At 37.6% G+C, this 20,927-nt stretch overlaps 1 protein-coding gene across 14 annotated transcripts in view; it reads right to left on the reverse strand.

The window, feature by feature from the left end:
* The window catches only part of LOC107504966 (nuclear body protein SP140-like protein), a 49,868-nt gene that overhangs the window by 15,240 nt on the left and 13,701 nt on the right, over positions 1 to 20,927 (reverse strand). The window contains exons 2-11 of one of the 14 annotated variants that reach the window (XM_016134663.2): positions 17,318 to 17,480; positions 16,036 to 16,204; positions 13,911 to 13,991; positions 12,598 to 12,651; positions 7,905 to 7,961; positions 6,965 to 7,018; positions 6,204 to 6,296; positions 5,146 to 5,202; positions 4,399 to 4,452; positions 3,803 to 3,856 (exon numbers count right to left, since the gene is read on the reverse strand). In XM_016134663.2, coding sequence (XP_015990149.2) covers positions 3,803 to 3,856; positions 4,399 to 4,452; positions 5,146 to 5,202; positions 6,204 to 6,296; positions 6,965 to 7,018; positions 7,905 to 7,961; positions 12,598 to 12,651; positions 13,911 to 13,991; positions 16,036 to 16,204; positions 17,318 to 17,480 — 836 coding nt within the window. The remainder of the gene's footprint in view (positions 1 to 3,802; positions 3,857 to 4,398; positions 4,453 to 5,145; positions 5,203 to 6,203; positions 6,297 to 6,964; positions 7,019 to 7,904; positions 7,962 to 12,597; positions 12,652 to 13,910; positions 13,992 to 16,035; positions 16,205 to 17,317; positions 17,481 to 20,927) is intronic. The other 13 variants (XM_016134667.2, XM_016134666.2, XM_016134664.2 and 10 more) reach the window with 13 other exon arrangements.

Genomic DNA, 20,927 nt, shown 5'->3' on the forward strand with positions numbered 1-20,927 from the left:
CAAAGAGCAGGAATAACAAATTTATTTAAAGCTTTGTAATTAAGCCATTTTGGTACTGTATTAGAAATAGAACATGATATCACTTATATGTGGGATATAAACCTAAAAGCAGCAAATGAACAAGACAAACAAAAAGAGACTCATGGACACGGACTATAGACTAGTGGTTATTAGAGGGTAGTGTGTGGGGGAGTAGGCGGGAGGAAGCCAGGGCAAAGAGGGTCAAATATGTGGCAACAGAAAGAAATCTAACTATGGGAGGTAAATACACAGTGTAAATATATCTATGCCTTACTGTTAAAGGGTACAGGTGAAACTTATTGGATTTAGTTAACCAATGTCACCATAAAAAAATAAAAATAAATAAATAAAAAAATTTTTTAAAACAAAAGACAGAACAGTTTTTCAGAGTAGAATGCTATTCACAGGTCCATGATTATTGGGAAAGGCACATAAAAGGGTATTTCAATTTATAGAATGTGAAAAAGTGTTGATATGCCTCCTTGTAATTACTATGTCATACTATAAACAAAGAGGTGACTCTCATGTGAATTACAGATTTAAACATTAAAAAGTATTAAGTATTTCAAATATTCCAGATGCAAATATAGAACATTTGTAAAATCTTGAGGTGGAAAATATTTTCTTTGTAAATTTTCTATAAAACCTAAGAACCATAGAGGGAAAAGCCTGACAAATTTAACTACTATTTAAATTTGTTTCACACTTCTTCAGGACAAAATAGGCTATTACAAACCTAAAATATAACATCAAATGAGACAAAATATTAATAACATATATAGAAAAATGCAGTATATGTAATATATTAATATTCATATTCTTGTTCAGCATGATTTTTTTAAAAAAAATGACCAATATAACTGTAACACTGACAAGGCATATACCAGGCATTTATTAAAAAAAAACAACAAATAATCAATAACCAATGGACAATACTTAACTACACTAAAAAATTATAGTAATGCAAATTAAAACGAAGTAAAACTTTTCACAGTTAAGTTGGCAAATGGTTAATGTTTATAATGTTTAGTGCATAATGTACTGATTTAAAGTAAAGAAAATGTAACAGTATGAATAGAGTTTTTTAGATATTTAATTCTAATTGTGTTAACATATGGAAATATTAACATCAAAGTTCACAAAGATAAAATATTTTAAAATAAAAAACAACATAAAGATATATTTTGAAAAAATATAAATTACTGATTTAAAAGATGTAAACTAATCTTACAAAGGTGAAATACTCATTTTTTTGTTTGTTTTCTGGTTTTATGAAAGATGTTAGTTCTCTATTGCAGCTATAATAAATTACTATAAATTTTGTGGCCTAACAACACAAATTTTTATGTTACAGTTCTGAAAGTCAGATATGTGACACAATTTTCACTGGGCTAAAATGAAGGTGCCCACAGGGTTTTGTTCTTTTCTGGAGGCTGTCAGGGAGACTCCTTTTTTTTTTTTTTTTTAACTTTTCCAGCTTCTGAAGGTTGCCCACATTTCTTTGCTCTTTGTCCCCTGCATTCATCTCCAGAGAGAGAGCCATACTACATCTCCGTGATCATTATTCCACAGGCACATATCCCTCTCTGTACTGCAGGAAACATTTCAGATTTCTAAAGACCCATGGGATTTTATTGGGACCACCTAGATAATCCAGAATAATCTCCCCATCTCCAGACTATTAAATTAATCACATCCTCAACATCTCCTGTCATGTAAGGTAACAGATTACAGGTTCCAGGCATTAGACAGGAGCATAGCTGTTTCTGTTGGTATAAAATTCTCAAGAACCTTCTAGCTCTCCTGTGTATGTCATGGGGACTTCCTCTATTAGACAAGAGGTTCCTCCACAGATCTTTGCTATATAATCACATATTTACTTTTGGCTCTGGCTGAGATGGTTGAGGGAATCTGTGAGTCACATACTTCATCTCATCAAAGAATCTTGTACGTAATTCAATACTCTGAACTTTTGCTACTTCCCAGGTTCTTGCAAAAAGTTGTACAGCCACACTCTTGGTCATTCTGCAGAACACACTTTCCTGACAGTGAATCTCATAATTTAAGCAACTTTTGCAACCTGAGTAAGCTAAGAATAATTCAAGTTATCAAGTTCTGATTCCCTTTCACTTAGCAGTTTTTCCCTCAAATTACCTCTTCCACTCATGTTTTACTGTAAGCAGCAGAAAGAAACCAGCTGCACCTTCATCACTTGCTTAGAAGTCTTATTAGTGTATATCCAGAAAGTTCTGCTTTCCACTATCTGCAGGACAGAACTTTGCTAAGCTTTCTGTCACTGTATAATAAGGATCCTCCTCCTCCTCCAGTTTCCAAAAACAAGTTCCTTATTTCCTTCTGAGTCTTGACAACTCACACCTTCAACTGCCATATTCCTACACATTTGTGCTGTTCAGGATGATTTATATACTTTCTAAGACAATATAGATTTTTCTCTCCCATGTCCTTCATTTCTTTGAGTCCTCGCTAGCAGCCTCCCCCCTTTTTTTGAGGTAAACCTTTTTATTCTCAGAAGACAACAACAACAAAACTTTGATCCAACATCATTAAAGTCATCTTTGGTCTTTATTTACATTAGCTTTTTTTTTTTTTTTTTTACTAATTTAAACAACTTTACTGTCTGGGTCAGATAATTTCACCTGATAATAAGAAATATAATTCATTAAGAAGATAAAGAACAGAATGACCACTACCTCCCAACTTACTTCGAGCACAGGAGATTTATATTATCACTGGTAATTTCAAATCCAAGAGATTAGAAAATCCAGTGAGATAATGTAGAGACAATATTACATAGTGATTAAAAGTATTAATTTTGAAGTCAGACTGCCTTGATTCATTTCTGACTTTTTAAATTAAATTTATTGGGGTGACATTGGTTAATAAAATTATATAGGTTTCAAGCATATGGTTTAATCATATTAAATAAGAACATCTGTATATTGCATTGTGTGTTCACCACCCAAAGTTAAATTACCTTCTGTCACCATATAATTTGACCCCCTTTACCCTCTACCTCCCCCCTACCCAATGACAGTTTTTAGCATCCACATTTCTATGGACAAACTGCTCGAGGCAATCTAGTTTTTTCTATCATTCTACCTAAAATCATTTCAGCCTCTGTCCACTGTCCAAAGCCACTGCCTCTCTTTTTTAGAAATATATTGTATCCATATACATAATACAGACTTTGGTTCCTAGAACCAAAGTCTGTATTATTCCTACATTGCTTCCATAACAATGGACTTCAAACTTAGTGGTTTAAAACAACACAAATTTATTATGTTACAGTTAATGTCAGAATTCTGACACGGGTCTCACTGGGCTAAAACCAAGTTTTTCCTAGACCTTCATTCCTTTCTGGAGACTGAAGAGGACATTATTTACTTGATTTTCCTGGTTCTAATATTCCCTATTTCCTTTCTCCATCAGCAATATTGCATCTCTCTGATCATTCTTCCATAGTCACATCTCCCTTTTTCCACGGCCAGGGAATGTTCTGCACTTTTTAAGTATATTCCATACTGGACCCATCTGGAGATCCAAGATAACCTCACCCATCTCAAGGTTCCTAGTTTAATCACAACTGTAAAGTCCACTTGCCTGTACTATAAGAGATTACAGGTGTTAGGGATTAAGACATGGACATCTTTGAGGGGCCATCATTCTTCCTACCACAGTATTATAAATAATGATAATGTTGAAGTGGTGGCATTAAGAAACTCATTTCTAACATCAAAAGCAAGTAAAATCTTATTCTTACTTCTCTTTCTTGTGCGTTTTCCTAAGATGGAGTTGCTTCCAAGAACCATAGTGTCTAGGAAATAGCAATGGAGGTGAGAAAACAGAAATGAATAAATAAAATGCAAAAATATTAGGATCTTAATGTTAGTGAGAGACAGCAGGTATTAAGAAAGATACTATTATTTGCTATTTTTTCTACAATAGCAATATATATTACTCTCATGTAGCCAAGAGGACTCATCCTGTTAAACATGAGTCCATCTTCAGAGCTAGCAATTCCGCATCTCTCTGACCTTTTGTCCACAGGTATTTCTCCCTCTCTCCACAGCTTGGAAAGGTTCTTTACTTTTTAAGGCCTATGGGAGTCTATTGGGCCCACCCAGGTGATCCAGAATAATCTTCTCCACCTCAAGGCCCCTTGTTTAATTATACCTGTACTGTCTCTTTTCCCATGTAGGATAACATATTACAGGTCCCAGGGATTAGGACACGGACATCTTTGAGGTGCTATCATTCCGCCTATCACATTAGTATAAACAATCATTAGGATGAAATTCGGGCATTAAAAAACTCATTTCTCATATCAAAAGCAAGTCAAATCTTATTAATTCTTACTTCTTTTCCCCTTGGATTTTCCTAATGTAGAGTTCTTTCCAAGATTCACGGTACCTAGAAAATAACAAGTGTTGGTGAGAAAACAGAAATGAATTTAAAAAGTTACAAATTTTAGAATGATCCGTACTGTAGAAGGCTTGAGTTTAATAAAGATGTTTGAATATTGTTTCTCTCTTTCTTCTGAAAGAACTAAAACCCTACTGAATTGAGAAGCAGGAGTCCAACGTGAGCTCTGGGTCTTCCTTTATTTCTCAACAGCACTTCAAAAAACTCTCTTAAATCCCTTTGTACTGCAGCTTACTCAAGGATAGGAACACATATTCTATCTGTTTAGACCTTAAAACTTTCGTGAGATGTCAGAACCCCCCGGCTGGGCCCTCAGTGACCATGTAGAGCAGCAGAATTATTTAATTCTTTTCTTTGTGTGACAATGAGCTTGTGTCCTGCTTGTGCCATTGAACTTTCATAGCAATTAGCCCAGCCTGCCTAATGCAAAATATATAATTTGTGTCATCTAAAACCTCAACAAATTATTTTTTTTTAATAAAAAAATATTTAAATAAAGCTTCTGTAGCAAAGAAAGACATTTCTTTTTTTACATCAAGAGTGTTTAATTGTTCTTACATCTTTTCTATGCCTTGCCTATCCCCTAAATAGATTTGCTTTCAATGTCCATAGGATTTGGAAGTAAAAGAAAACACAGCCAGTAATCTATAATTAAAAGAGTTAAATCTTATGACTCCTTACACTGTAGAAGATTTGGAACATGAAGATGTGGCGATGACCCTTTCTGTCTCTTCCCATCTAAAGGAAAGAGATCACTATCAAATGGAATAAAGACCTACAATCACTTAGCCTATAGGCAAAATCAAAAAAGTATTAAAAAGCAACTTTTTTTTCTTAGGTTTGCAGCCAACTAATTTGGCAGTGAATCTAGACTTGAGTTGCCACAAGTCCACATAAAATTCTTTATCACACTTGCAAATCACCATGATTTGCTGCAGAAATATTAATATAGTATATTTGAGAGTGGAGTTCTTCCCCATACCTTGTTGGGGTGTTTTGCAACATATAGGATATAATCCAAAGTGTCTTTCTAAAACAATAAAACTTTATTACATTATATCTGATCTTAGAGGGTTTGAATAAAGGATTATAGATGTTTGCTAGGAGTCTGGGCTGTTAATTCTGCCTCTTCTGGTAAATTTCCATGAGTAATATGAAAAAGATTCTTAAAAATTTTGGTAGGGGAGTTTTGCCATATGTGGAATGGGGGAACAATGATTATCTGGCCTACCTTTTAGGTTTTTTCTAGGGTATCTTTTGTGCAAAGATATTTTCAAATATCATTATAAGGCCAGTAGCATGTTGAGGGTCATCCGTGAAAAGTTGTAAATTAAATATGATGGTAGTAACCAAAAGATTTTCTTTCTGTCAATAATTAAAGAGCAGGACCAGAGGTTATTGAGTTTTAAACAAGTTTGTGACAAAAACGAACAAGTACCTGACTGTCCTATTTCTCTGCTCTCTGCAAAATGGGTGGTAAGTAAGGGTGGGCATCACTATATAATTCAATACTTTGGGGGATAATGTGTCTGAGAACATGTAGTAAGGTGGCACTGCCATTCAACTAGAGTCGCCTCATTAAGCCTGAGTTCGTAATGATTTCTTTCTTTGTCGTTTTCAAGATGGACACATGGGATAGATGCAGAGAATGGCTCCTGGGCTGTGGTGTGTGCTCAGAAAGACGGGAGCCCTGAACTTAGACTCCAAATGTCCTGGGGCCCAGAGATGGTGGTCCTTACCCTTCTCACCAGGACCACTTCTCAGCTCAGAGCTCAAGGCTCTGGGGTGCTCATTTTTCACACTGGACTCTGCAGAGCTTCCACGTCTTCTTACTGCAGAAGGAGCAAATGTCCCTTGAAGGTCTCAGTGTATGACAAAGGAATCAACAGAGGGAGAACTTGGGAAGCTCTGGAAAACCAGGGCAAGACTCGCCCTCCTTCAGGCTTCCATGATCTGCTATTTGTATTCACGTGACTAAAAGTCAGTATTTTGTCCCTCCTGTCCCCTGAGCCTAGAGCTAAGATATTTCACTCTTAGTAGGCATCTCTGCTTTGTCTTGGCCCATTGACTTTTGCACCGGATTATCTTTTTCTTTTACATGTAGCTTTATTTTTGTTGTTTTGGTATCTGTAATTGTATTATTAGCTCTGTTTCTCTCCCAGGGTAGTACTGAAAACCTGGTATTAAAGAAGGCAGAGCTCTCACTTGGCTGCTTCCCAGAATGACTAGTGAACTAGAACCTCCCCCTCCCCTTTCTAAAACTCCTTGGAATTTTTTCTTGAGGAAAAAAACCTGAAAATTCTATTATATTTGAATCATTGACTTCTTTGGGTTTATTTGTTACAGCTATTAGCCTAAATAATACAAAAGTTAAAATACGAACCATCTTAATTTAAAACATTTACATTTTACTATGAAGGATATAGAAAAGAATTAGAATGAATCTTTTGTAGAAAACATTGTTCATCTGTAACCATGAAGGGTGCTTATTTGCTCTTACTTGTTTTAAAAGGTCTTTTCCCAGATGTAAGTGATTTTGTCAAATCTATGGGTTCTACAAAGTAAAAGGGAGAAAACAGGTATTTGTTCACAGCAGTCTTACATATTCTATGACAACTAACAAGGCTGATGGGCTTGTGATGATAACAATGTTTTGAGGATCATTTCCCTCTCCTCCCAGTTCTTGTGCCCAGGGTCATAACGCTGAGTTCCTGCCAGCTCTCCTTTTTACCCTCCATGTGAATTTGTAAATGACCCTTAAACATTACTAACTCCAGTTTTATCATCTATAAAGGTAAGAGGTATAATAAATTTTGGGGTAAGAGGAAGACCGGATAACCTAGTTACCCAATCTCCCCACTAAGGTTTTTGTGAAAGCAAAAGGAACTTTTATTCACAAAATCCCTGTGAAAAATCACAATGTAAGCCAATAGTTTACCTATAAATTGGGTTTGAGAGTAGTAGGTGTAAAGCCATTTTTTCCATCAGTAATTAAATAGCAGCACAAATTATTCTTCGAAGACTTTTTGAGTTTGGTACTAATGACAATATTACCAACAAATAGTGGAACGCAGTAATTACTGTGCTCTATAGACTATGAAGTATGTTTGTAGACACTAAGTACCTTAATTCAACTCTTTAGCATAACTAGATATGATAGTGTATAGTAAAAAAGACTGTCATTTTACTAGCATGTTATTGCTACATTTTCTATATATCAATTGTTTTGGCTCATTCAGTTAAACAACAATTTATAATGCCTTCTTGCCTCCTTCCATTTTTCAATTGGGTCAAAGAAGTTAAATACTGAAAATGGTGACCTAGAAGTAATCGAACTCAAGGCATATGGAGAACGTCAGCATAAAATTCGCCAGGAGAACAGGCTCTGCATTTAGACTCTGGACGTTTGCCGTCCAGGAATGCAATTTTTATATTCTTACCTGGTGCAATCTGGGGTCTTGAGCAGGTGGCTTCTTGGGTGTCTCTCACGCTTGGTTCTAAGGATTCAAAGTTATTGATCATGGCACAGGGAATGGAATTCTTTAGGTGCTTTAGTGTGTGATCAAGAAACCAATTCAACAGGAAACTCCCTAATAAAACTTGAAAAAATCTTGAGAACTCATGCAAATCATAGCCTGTATCCAGGCCACCCTGGTATGCCACTCTAAATCATCTACGTTATAGGTTAGTGATGCTCCGTTCCCTGTCCCCGGAGCAGGGACAATTCACTGGCAGGGGGAAGCTCTGTTCTGTTCCTACTTTACCTTCTTACACTTCTCTCTTACCCCTTCTGTTGTTATTTCACACTTCATCTTCTTTCTTTTGTGGGGAAACCTTGGGAATCTTATGTTGAAGAAAGTGAACCTCCTCTACCCCCTGCCAACCTTGAACTGTTTGTAAGGCTGAGAAATAATCTTTTCTTGCATCTGAGCCAGGGATCTATTTTGGGACCACCTTTTAGAGAAGTTTATCTACACTAAGACATAAGTTAGAATGTGGGATTGTTTCGTAAACTATATAAATGTCTAACCAATGTACTTTATACTTGAGACTAAGAATAAAATGTCTAACCAGTGTACTTTATACTTGAGACTAAGAATAAAATAAATTTTTTTAAATTACAATTAAATGAAAAGAAGAATGTGCACTCTAAAAAATAAAGCAATTTACTTTTTACATTGATAGTTCTAGTGAGCAACTGAATGACTACATTATTTAAAATATTGATCTTGTGTAACATCAAGACCAGGTAACATTATTTTATTTGTTCTTAGATCTTTTCCTAGTGTATTTCCATAAATAGACATGTTTCTAACAAAGAGGGAAAACAAATCACCAGCTTGTACACTAAAGAGCTACAGATCTTATGGCAATTCAGGCAGTGTATCGGAATGAGGAAACAACATTTTAATAACTGTTTCAAGCTCCAGTTTCACAAAAGAAATAAAGCAGAACTCAGGACACTAGTCTTGTCTTTCCCTTCATCTCCAGGAGACTTAGCAGAAGACCCAAAACATGTATGCGATTGTGTTTTCTCACCTAGAATCAGGGGTAACAATATCCATCTTGCTTACCCCTCTGCGTTGTTGCAAAGAAAAAAGTAAGACACTACTCGCAAAGATTCTTTGAAGAGTCACTATGTATGTCATGACCTGCTGAAGAAGCCTGTAAAAACAGGACTTTGGGTTTCAAACCTCTTATCCATTTCTGCTAACACTAGAGAGCTGGATGAGTTGTCTTTAGACACAATTCAGTTGTTGATCAGATAACAATATGACCTTCCAGTAAAGACATATTAGCTTTCTCTTCTCTGTAGAAATCACTCAATGAATCCAACACTTTATCATCATAGCAACTAGTTAGTTTTAAAACCAACTCATTACTTCGCTAGCCTATTTTTACTATATAATCAACATATGGGTGCATAGATTGATTAATAGGACCTATCAGTTAATAGGCCTCATATAATGATTTCTTTTTGCCTTACACATTCCCAAAAGGTCAAGTAAAATGAAGATAATGGGATTCCAGGATAAACTGGCTGCACGGTACAGAATGAACACAGAATAAGTTTCCTCAGGAAACAATAGCTCTAACTCAATTCCCTGCAGCCCCAAGCCTTTCTCTCCCACCTTTTTACCAGGCCTCCTTCTTAGTTTCCAGGTGCAGGCTTCTGAGTGCTTTCTTCCATCACTGGATTCTGTGGAGTACTCACTACTGATCGCCACAAAGAGGAGCAAAACCCTTTAGGGTCTCCGAATGGGGCCACAGAGACCATGGATAGGAATCCCATAATGAGAACTCTAGGGAGACCTGGAAGCTATGCTAACTCAGATGACCCAGCTCTGTGCCTGAATCTGTGTGACCTGCAGATTGATCCAGGTCCTACACAAAAGGTGATGAAATTCATGCACAGAGGGCAGCTTGGCCCCTCCTGCACCTATTCTCACCCCCACCCTCATTCTGTTTCTTACCTCTGCCCCCAACCTACCTTCGCCCTTATGCAACCTCTTAGTTCCACCCTGACTCTGCCTCTTAATTCCACCCTCAATGTAATTCCTAACCCCATCTCATTCTACCTCTAACCTTTACCCTCATTCTTCCTCTTACCCCCATCTCTGTTCTACCTCTGACCTCTACCCTCATTCTACCTCTTTTTTTTCTTTTTATTTTACTTCTTCCGTTTTCTCTTGGCTCAGCCCATTTTTGCCAATTACTTCTGCTTCTGGCAATGGAATCTCTTTTACTTCCCTCGTCTTCATGTGTTCCTTCTTCATCTCCTCTCATGAATACCTTGGCTATTTGATTTTTCCCCCTTTCTTTAACTCTGGCCCCAATATTTCCCCTTCTTTGAATAGAGAACTATAGTTTCCGACATCAACACTTAAATTTACCATTGAGTTTTTGGCATTTTTCCAATTCCTGTGGACTTTCTTCTTCTGAACTCACTGCATAAGGCGCTGGTTCCCTCCCTTTGCTACATCTAACCAAGGCCACCTGGACTGCCTCCATGGGCTCTGATGACATGTCCCAGACCTTTGCCTGGTACCACGATTCACATTCTACATTCTCTTAGTCAGCTTGGCCTATTACTACATCAGATGCCTGGTTATAGTCAGTCCTTGCTTGGGCTTGCCATTCAAACTTTTGCGTTCAAAAATGTCTTTCCTTTTATATATCCACCAGATATATAGAACAGGAATTGATTTGGTTTCCATGATTGGGTAGCTCCATTCTGGAACTAAATTGTAATAAATGAAGAATTTTTATTTTTGTCTCCCTAAAAAGGAGTGAGCACTCCTCACTACTATTAACCAGTCCTTCTCCCTATACTTACACTGCAGGGGGAAATCTCACTCCTCTTTCTCTCCTTTCCTTCTGCTCTACTCTGTCTCTCTCTTTGTGCCTCTCTTAACTCGTTTTTGTTTTGTTTTGTTTTTGTTCTTATTTTCCTGCAGTGATCCCTATTTTTATCTGAGAGGGTTCCAGGGCCTTTCTGATCACCATGGATACCTTATCTTCTCTTTGTTTTTGGGGACAGACAGCCCTTTGTGCCTCCTTTCTGGTGACTGTCACCTCAAATCATCAGTGATTTATCTTCTCTCTCTTTACTTTCTACCAATTTTTCATTTATTGTCTTTTACTCATTCTTTATATAGCTCTCCTTGTGCTTCTCCTATTTTAAAAATTTATTGGTATTCACTTCCTTCTGTGCCTTTCTCTCTTCGTACTCATTTCCTCTACGTTTTTTTTATCACTGTCACAAGGGCTCCGTAGGGTTTAGGGTAAAGCAAAGTTTATGTCTAGGACAGAAGAAGGTGCTAAGTGTGAGATCTTCCTTACATGTGCCCTAGGGTCTCCTCTACCTGGCCCTGTGGTCCGCTAGGTGATATTTCAGTTTACCCATTCTCTGTTATGTTTCCTACTTTCTCCTATTTGTCCCTGCTTCTCAATTATTAATGTGACCTGTGACTTCTGCTTCTATATCAATTTCATGTTTTATTTTCTTCGTCTTAAGCATTCCCCTCATTACCAAGGTTCTTCTCCTGTAACTATGTCCACAACAACAAGTCCCTCCACCTGCCATTTCTACTCCACACTTGTCGAACTTAGCCACTCAGTCTTATCTGCTGGTTCAGACTCTTGAGCACCTTGTTCCTTCACTTGTAGGCTTTCTAGTGTATTATTGTTGTCATTGGTTGTATATTTTCTCTTTATATTTATCTGTTCTGTTTCAGAGAGGTGCTCTGAGAATCCTTTTTCAGGTGAAGTTGTACCTAGACAACAGTTTGATGCATAGCTATTTTATTTGCATCAATCAGTGTCCAACAACAGAGTTCGGTCCTCATTCTCAGTGGCTGAACTTGCACAAAAAAACTACTGTACCTCATTCTTTCTCCTCTGAAAAGTGAAGATGACATATCATTCTTTTAAGGTGTTTGAGAAGATTAAATATTGCCCATATCATTATGAAGGATATTGTGACTGATCGAAAAATTAACTCTTTATGATTAATGTCTTAAATGTATTGTAGTTAAAATAATTTAATCACATTATTAAGAGTGTTATAGATTAAGAAGTCAAGAGATGTAAGCAGTCATTATTAGTTACTAAAGTACCAAAGTGTTTTTTCAGAGGCCCATCAGGTTTTTGGCGGACAGCTCCTGGCCTGCAGCCCCAGGAATGATGGGAGAGGGTTTGCAAGGGAGGCACATAATGCCTATGGTCCTGTGTGAGAGACTCAACAGGTAGGAGACTTTGGCCCAGGGGGAACATACTCATCACCCCTTCCTCACATCTCCCCCTGCAGTGCTGGCTGCTGGTGGACATAACATCAAAGCACCGAGGCCACAGCCAGATGTGAGCAAGATAGATGCAGAGAACTGTGAAGCCAGGCACATGCGCAGTAAGTCCCAGAATTGTCAGGAGTTGGCAACAAATGCATTTAAAGAAAATAGGAGAAACCCTTCCAGACAACCAAGGAAATGAAGGCTGTTATAATTCCTTGGAGAAATTGCAGAAGCAAGATGGACAATTCTGAGTAACCAGTATTAAAAAGAAGCAGCACCCTTACCCACCAAAGCAATAGGATGAGAATAGTAAAGGATCGCAGAACAATCAACAAGAACAGACCATTGGAATGTGAGGCATCTGTATTGATCCAAGGCAGGTAGTTTTCACCAGTTCCTAGGTGGCAAAGATTAGAAGTTTATTTCAGAAATTAAGATGTGAGCTGTGCTAATCTCCCCTAATCACTTTTTAATCTTTATAAATTTGGTATTAAAGACACATGTCTCTCTCCAAGGTATCAAAACAAAGTCCATGTGGATCCCACCCGACTCTTGCCATCACCCACACACTCTTCTGGGAGGGTCTCAGCAGGTGATCTTACTGAGTGTCATCCATGAGCCACCCAGGTCACTGACAATAGTTTTACTTGTCACCCATTGCCATGGTGAACCTGCCTTTGCCCTCAGAGCTGCCCTTGGCTGGTGGCCTTACCTTACTTCCCATGCTCCTTCCCCCCACGCCCTCCCTCTGCACGTCTGTTCACTCTGACTTGCTGGCCTTTCTAGGGGAGTTCAGTGTCTGACTCGCCTCCTTTTCCTCAGCTCCTCATGTTCTTCTTTCTTTAACTTTCCCTCTGCATTTATTTCCCAATTTTTGTATCATGTTTCTGTCTTTTTCGTGCTTTCATCTGTGTGTGTACAGGGTTAAGAACACAGGCTCTGGGTTCAGAATGCTGGGTTCATCCCCCTCGTGTGACCCTAGGCCAAGTACATATATGAGCTCTCTGGTTTCAATTTCCTTTTCTGCAAAATGGGCACCTAGTGATATTACCCATCAATGGCAGCTGTGAGCACTAAAGCTACGGCTGCCCGAGCAAATGTTCAATAAGTGAGCTCCTTTTTATTGTGTCGTTATCCCTTTCCCCTACTTTTCACTTCCTCTCTTTCTTTCTCCCTCTCAAATACTTCTCCACACCACTATCACTTCCTCTCCTCTCTCTACGTGACAGATTTTCTCCTTGAATATTCCTGCTCTTGAACAACATCACACATTTAAGTCAGTCTCTTCTCCTGCCATCATCAAGGGTCTTCTCACCAACATTGACCTTGAAGTCATAGTTCCTAGCCCTTCACGGCTTCACGCTAATGATCTCCGAGTAGCATCTTTCTAAATTATAATTACTTCCAGTTCCTCATCCCTTTAAATCTGGTTTACTAACACACTGGGTTTCTGTTTCTTTTTCTTGGTTATTGGGCCAACGGTCTCTTTTCATAGCTACTCCTCCAGGATTGGCCTCTGGTCAGGTGCTCATACAAATGCCCATCCCTGCCTTCTCCATATGCCTTGACCTTTTTTCACTCAGGACTCAGGCCCCCACCTTACTTTCTCCTTTCCTCTTAGCAGATGAGAATCAATTTCTATCTAGTTTCAATCACCTTGTTCAAGGCTTTGTTGGGCAGTCAAGCTCTCCCTCCTTTCTGTTTCATTCCTCTCTTGACGATTTCCCTGCTGGATCACTGAAGAGAGGGAGAGAGGACAGTTAGAGATCTCCATCAGATACCACGACAACATCTCAAATTTACACATTTAGGAATTTTCAGCTCTTGGGTCACTGAGAGCTCAGTGGGTCCCAGTCCTCATGGTGAAGTTCCCCCTTCATCCCTGGGACAGAAAGGAGAAACTCCAATAAGGGAGCACTTAACATCACCCCCACCGAAAGGAGCCGCCTCAATGTCAGGATAAAGGAGTTGTGGAAACAGCCTGTTACTCATGCAAAAAAAATTCAAGTGGCTGGGAAAATACATGTCAAAATAAATACTGGAAGTGAAATGAGTAATCTGTCCTTTTCAAACTATAAGGAGGAAACAAAGGAGTTTTCTGGGGAGAAAAACTAAGATACTATAGAGGTACATGTGTATAAAAGAGAAAGCTCAGGAGCTTTAAAAAAAACAGCTAAGTAAGAGAAGGGCGAAGTTAATTAGGTCAGGGAGGATGAGCCCTTCCCAAAGAGACACCAGAGGACAATGGAACGAATTAGAAAGACCTCTGGGTAGAGGTAGAGGGGTTGGGAAGATCTCAGGAACAAAGGAAGGACAACTTTCTGAAGCTGCAAGCAGCGAGTGTGTATTGTGGTGCAATCAAGAGGCCTGGCCCACGGACTTGGGAAACTGCTAAGGAGAGAAGGCCAGGAATATGTAGGTGATCCAGCAAATGTAGAAAGGAAGGAAATAACCCGAGAAGCCCGGGGCGAGTGTCTGGGGAGAATCTGGAGAGGAGGAGCCTAGGAAGGAGGTGGGCCCACATCGTTTGGTGCTGATGGCAGGGGTGCCTCTTGGGATAATAAACCTGTGCTTACAAACCTCTAACCTGTAGCATCTCTTGAATGTTACAGGAATAGACTTGAAATTCCTTAGTTTTAGATGCCAGACCTTTCAAAATATTTTTCAAAGGTATCCCTTTTGAACCAACTCTCGCAATCTGCTCCTCACTCTCAGACTGAGAGAAATCTAATAGTCCTTGTTTTGCAGAGATGCTGGGCCCTTTCACATTCTGTGCCTGTTCCTGTACCATCTGCCTTCTTCAGTTTGTATAGTCATTTTTCCTGTGGATTCTCCATCATTATTTGGAGATGTTGGTTGACACTAAACTGTGTCAGAATAAAACATTTTCTAGGCGAGTAAAACAAAATTCATGGGAGGGCATCTTCTTTACTGAGTACCAAATAAAAAGTATAAAGCATGAGTCTCAGGAAAAGGCGGTAAAACAAACCTGTCGTTTTGCATAGTACAAAAACCAGTCCCGGCAGAGCAATTGATTGTGTGATTATTGGCTTAATGTTTGTTTCATCCCTTGTGGAGAAAGAGTTAGTAAAACCATTTCTCCTTCTTTAAGACCAGTTTGACCTTGGTTAACTTTCTTGCTCATTTGATGAAGGTGGCCTCCCTTCCCTGTTACTAGGCTAACATTGAGTTTAGAGTGAAAAGTGACCCATAACTGGTCAAATGTGGACTGGGAGGGACTATCTGTAAACTATAAGCCATTTTATGTCTTCCTTCAGTGTGGTGACTCTTGGAACTCGGTTGTCCCTTGTAGGGTTCCTGAAAGTTTTCACTATGGAGTCGTTACATGACACATTGATTCCCACGGCCATGGTGCTGCTCGGCCAGGGTGGACCCTACACTCACAACTAAGCTGTCACTCGAGGCGGGTAGCAGTCAACGTGGTGGACTGCTGTGTCAGCCACTGCAAGGAGTCCCCCGGGAGAAGGGCAACTGATGCTGCCTTACTGGGATGCTATGTTTCCTGTTATTTATCCTTATAAGTAAAGCTTTGGGTGTGGTTGTCTTATGAGTCTAAATGCCTGGTTAAGCAGACACCTAGGTGGGTGTTGTATAGTCATTATACAACAAGCTTGGAGACAGATCATGACATGTTTGGTGTCTCAACTGCTATATCCCTACTTCTCAGCACCGTGTATGATTCACGGAAGATGCTCGATAAACACTTGTCAAAAAAAAAATTGGCCTTGGATAATGGAAAGTAGGTAATAAAGCTATTTACCAGCTATGAAGCTTTCGAAAATGCGTTTCAAAGCAGGGTAGCTCTTCATCATGACCTCGTTGAACAATGTTTCCAGAAGTGACAGGTCAAATGTCTTCTCCACTTCACTGAGAACGTTGTACACCACTTTTTGTACAGGGATAAGGTTTCTACAAGAATCTTGAGAATCCTTAAAAACCATTGAATAGAAAAAATATAAACAAAGACTTCCAAGTTACCGAAGTGCTCTATAAAGTGATTTTATGGTTAATGTATTATAATTTCCCTACATAGGTATCTTCTCATGTAAAGTTTTAGAATTTCTATATATTTGTATGGCTATTAAGTAAAACAAGTAAACCCTTATTCCTTAAAAATGCCCATTTGTGAATCTGATCTCAACTTTGTTTATGTTAGATGAAAGAAAACAATTTTGGAGAATAAAAATGGATTCAAGTTAAATGACATGTAACCCTTTCAGAACCCAGTAAAATGTTTTAGAAATAGACTTAACAAGTGATGAAAAGCTATTTTATTGACTGGATGACCCATGTCCATACCCCAGGATCAACTCAGCTTGGATGGTTCGAAGAAGTCAGATAATGATTTTCCCCATACTGCAAACTTGGCCATGAAGAATGCATATTCATAAGGGAAGAGAAGATTGGTATCTTTATATTTCCACCTGTATCTTTTCCTAAAATTAATCAAAATCCCAAGATTCTAGAAATACCCAAAGAGAAGGAAAAAAAGGAAGAAAACCTGAAAAGTGTTGGACAAAGAATAACAAGCGTCCACTTCCAAATTTGTCCTACCAAGACATTGATTCTCTGTCGGTTTTAATGTTCTCAGATCTAAGTTTTTACACTGATGTTCATTGGAATGAAATGCTGTGTCAATTATTATTTAATTACATCAATTCATTAAATGTATTCATCCATTCATTAAAATGAATTTTAATTCCTAGTTTATGCTATATTGTACACATTCCTACAAGGTGTCATACATCTACAGAGCACACTCGCTTCAGATCCAGCCTCTCTCCGATGCTACTGTCCCTGACTCCAGTGGGCACCATGGAGGACCATCCCCGCAGTCAGGAGCAGGGCTGTCTCCGGTGATGCCTGCTTCTCCTCTCCCTTTTTACCTTATAGGTACGTTTACAGCCATACTTGAGAGAGTCCCCACTCATAAGAGACTCCTCAGTCGGCTAGTTGTTCCCTGATGTTTGATTCCAGAATATCACAGCATAATTTAGTTTGGGGATGGCTTACCAGTTTGTGACATAATAAACCTCACTCACTTCATATATTTTTTCGCTGATGAATCCACGGTCACGGAGAATTTCCAAGAAAGGAAATGTCGTTTCTATTGCATCTGAAATCTCCACTTTAATTTTTTTGAAGTGCTCAAGGGCAATCTCACGGATAAGCCTTCTATCTATATTCCGGTTTGCTGCAGAAATCCTAAGGAGAACAGGTACAATGATAAAATGGGCATCAATAATTTGAGATTCTTGTGGAGGTTGTAATATTTTATATATGATGAATAGGCTGTGAAGAACCAACATATATAAAATAAGTGTTTCTGAGTAAACAAGAATAAATAGAATTGAAGCAATATACAAAGATATAGAAGGAAGCATGTAGGATAAGAAAGGCATACATAGGACAGAAAAAAGTCCAGTCCATCCCAGTCAAAACCATTGTAAATATATCTTCTAAACATATCTGGAATATTTTTTATTAAAAATTTCTAGTCAACATAGTGTTGTAAGTCCTAGCCACAGCAATCAGACAAGACAAATGAATAAGAGGCATCCAAGCTAGAAAGGAAGAAGTGAAACTCTTATTGTTTGCAGATCACATGATACTATATATAGAAACCCCTAAAATCTTCACCAAGAAAACCCATTCAAAATAATAAATGACTTTAGTAAAGTTGCAGGACATAGAATCTATATACAGAAATTTGTTGCATTTCTATACACCAATAACAAACGATCAGGAGAAAGAAAATAGTCCCATTTACAATTGCATCAAAAAGTATAATACACCTAGGAATAAATTTAACCATAGAGGTGAAAGATCTGTCCTCTGAAAACTATGAGACGTTGAAGAAAGAAATTGAAGAAGTTACAAATAAATAAAAGAATATATCTTCATCATGGATTGGAAGAATTAATATTGTTAAAATGTCCTTACTATCTAAAGTAATATACAGATTCAATGCAATCTCTATTAAAATAATTCTCTCAGAATTACAGCAACTAATCTCAAAATTTATATGGAAACACAAAAGACTCCAAATAGCCAAAGAAATTGTGAGGAAGAACAAAGTGGGGAGTATTATGCTCCCTGATATCAAACTATGCTTTAAAGTAGCATGCTACTGTCAAAAATTGGGTATATAGGTCAGTGGAATAGAATGGAGAGCCCAGAAATAAATTCTAGCTTTTATGGTCAATTAACCTATGACAAAGGAGACAAGGATATACAATGAGGGTAAAGACAATTTCTTTAATACGTAGTGTTGGAAAAACTGGACAGATATATGCAAAAAAGTTGAAATTGGGACTACTTTCTCACACAATATACAAAAATAGACTCAAAATGGAATAAAGAGTTAAATATTACACCTGAAACCATAAAATTTCTAAAAGAAAACATAGACAGTAAATTTTCTTTGATGTCACTCTCAGCAATGTCTTTTTGTATATACCTCTTTAGGAAGGGGAAACAAAAATAAATAAATAAATGGCATCACATCAAACTAAAGTGTTTTTGCAGAGCAAAGGAAATCATCAACAAAATGAAAGACAACCTACTGAATGGGAGAAGATACTCGCAAATGATATATCTGATAAAGGGTTAATATCCGAAATATATAAGGAACTCATACAACTTAAAACCAAAAAAATCCCAAATGATCCAATTGAAAAATAGGCAGAAAACTTGAATAGACATTTCTCCCAAGAGGACATACAGAGGGGCGGCAGACATATGAAAAGACACTGAACATCACTAATCAACAGAGAAATACAAATTAAAATCACAATGAGATATTACCTCACACTTATCAGAATGCCTATCATCAATAAACCAACAAATAACAAGTACTGGTGAGGATGTGGAGAAAAGGAAGCATTGTACATTGTTGATGGGATTATAAATTAATGCAGCAATTATGAAAAACAGTACGGAGATTCCTCAAAAACTTAAAAATAGAGCTGCCATCTGATCTAGCAATTCCACAACATCGGGGCATTTATCCGAAGAAAATAAAAACACTAATGCAAAAAGATATATGCACAGCTATATCCATTGCAGCATCACTAGTAATAGTCAAGATATGAAAGCAATCTAGATGGACATCAATAAATGAAAGGATAAAGATGTGATACAGACACACACAATGGAATATTATTCAGCAATTAAAAAAGAATGAAATCGTGACATTAGAGAAGACATGGGTGGACCATGAGGGTATTATGTTAAGTGAAATCAGTCAGACAGAGAAAGATTAATACCATATGAGTATATTTACATGCAGAATTAAAAAAACAACCACAAAATAAATGAATAAATAAAACAGAAGAGAAAAAGGCCAGTAGGTATGGAGAAAAAGCTGATGGTTGTCAAAGGGAAGGGGGCAGGAGAGGGAAATTTAAAAAAAGAAAAAAATTTTAATTTGTACAAAAGTGAGATGGAGTAAACAGATCATCCACAGAGGAATAAAATACAATGGCATGACAATAGAACCTAACCTTAAAAATATATCTTAACAATTAAGAGAAAATAAATCTTAGAATGATAAATACATGGTGTCCCCTCTCTGACCTACAGCCATTCCTAAATTTTAAATCTAGTTCATAAATAATAAGATGTAGTTTAATAATGATATGACAAGGCATAAATTGAAATTTCTCAAGAATATAAATCATTTGTCCTGGGACTTTTGCTTTGTGTTCATATAATGTGGTGAATCTTTTTAGGCATCTGACTTTCAGAAATGGCTGCCGTTTCTGTGATACTAATTGTAAACCTGAGTCTGTAATTCTGGTTCTTAGATGATTGTTTTATTTCTTTGACAGTAATGTTTAATCCCCATGATGTATTTCTAAATGTTATGAAGAATCATAAACTTCCTTTGTGAAATAAGAAAGAAATTGTTGGCACTTACTAGTACCTGATATGCATCAGGGAATAATAATGTCACATTATTGTAACAAATTCTGTGAAAAATGAGTTTCTGGTTACAGATAGCAGATTGAAGAGAAACATTTATTCTTTCTATTAAAAACTCCATTAAAGCAATAATATAGAAATTGGGTTCACAATGACAAAGAGAATGGCAGGGGGGACATTGGGCAAATGAGAGATTTCAACCAAAATCTATAGGACAAAAAAGTGGTCAGAGGAGCATTAATTGCTATTGTAGAAGGAAGTTGCTCCCAGTGGTCAGGAAAGCAACCAGTGTACTCTGTGGAATCTTGAAGAGGGAATGGAGATTGAAGGGGAGGCATGGTGCTGAAAACTGGTGTGTTATTTGAAAAATGAAGAACAGGGTGTGTACTTTCAACTTGCATCCTGCCCACCTGGAGCCAGGCAGCCTCTCAGTGGCAAACACTGCTGTCCTTTTAATCAACATATGTTAGTGTTGCCTGTTACTGGATTTCATATATGGAATAATACATCGTGTATGCTTTTGTAGGACTTCTTTTGCTCATCATCCACATTGTTGGATGAATAGAAGTTTGTTCTTATTGTTGTTGAGTGGTATTCCATTGTGTGTCCCTATCACAATCTGTTTAATTGTTTTACTGTTGATGGATAATTGGTTTAATTCTAGATTAGGACTAGTATGAGTAAAGCTGCTGTTCTCATATAAATGTTTTGGTAACATAATGTTTT

This window comes from Rousettus aegyptiacus, unplaced genomic scaffold (assembly GCF_014176215.1).
Source record: "Rousettus aegyptiacus isolate mRouAeg1 unplaced genomic scaffold, mRouAeg1.p scaffold_m13_p_2, whole genome shotgun sequence".
NCBI lineage: Eukaryota > Metazoa > Chordata > Mammalia > Chiroptera > Pteropodidae > Rousettus > Rousettus aegyptiacus.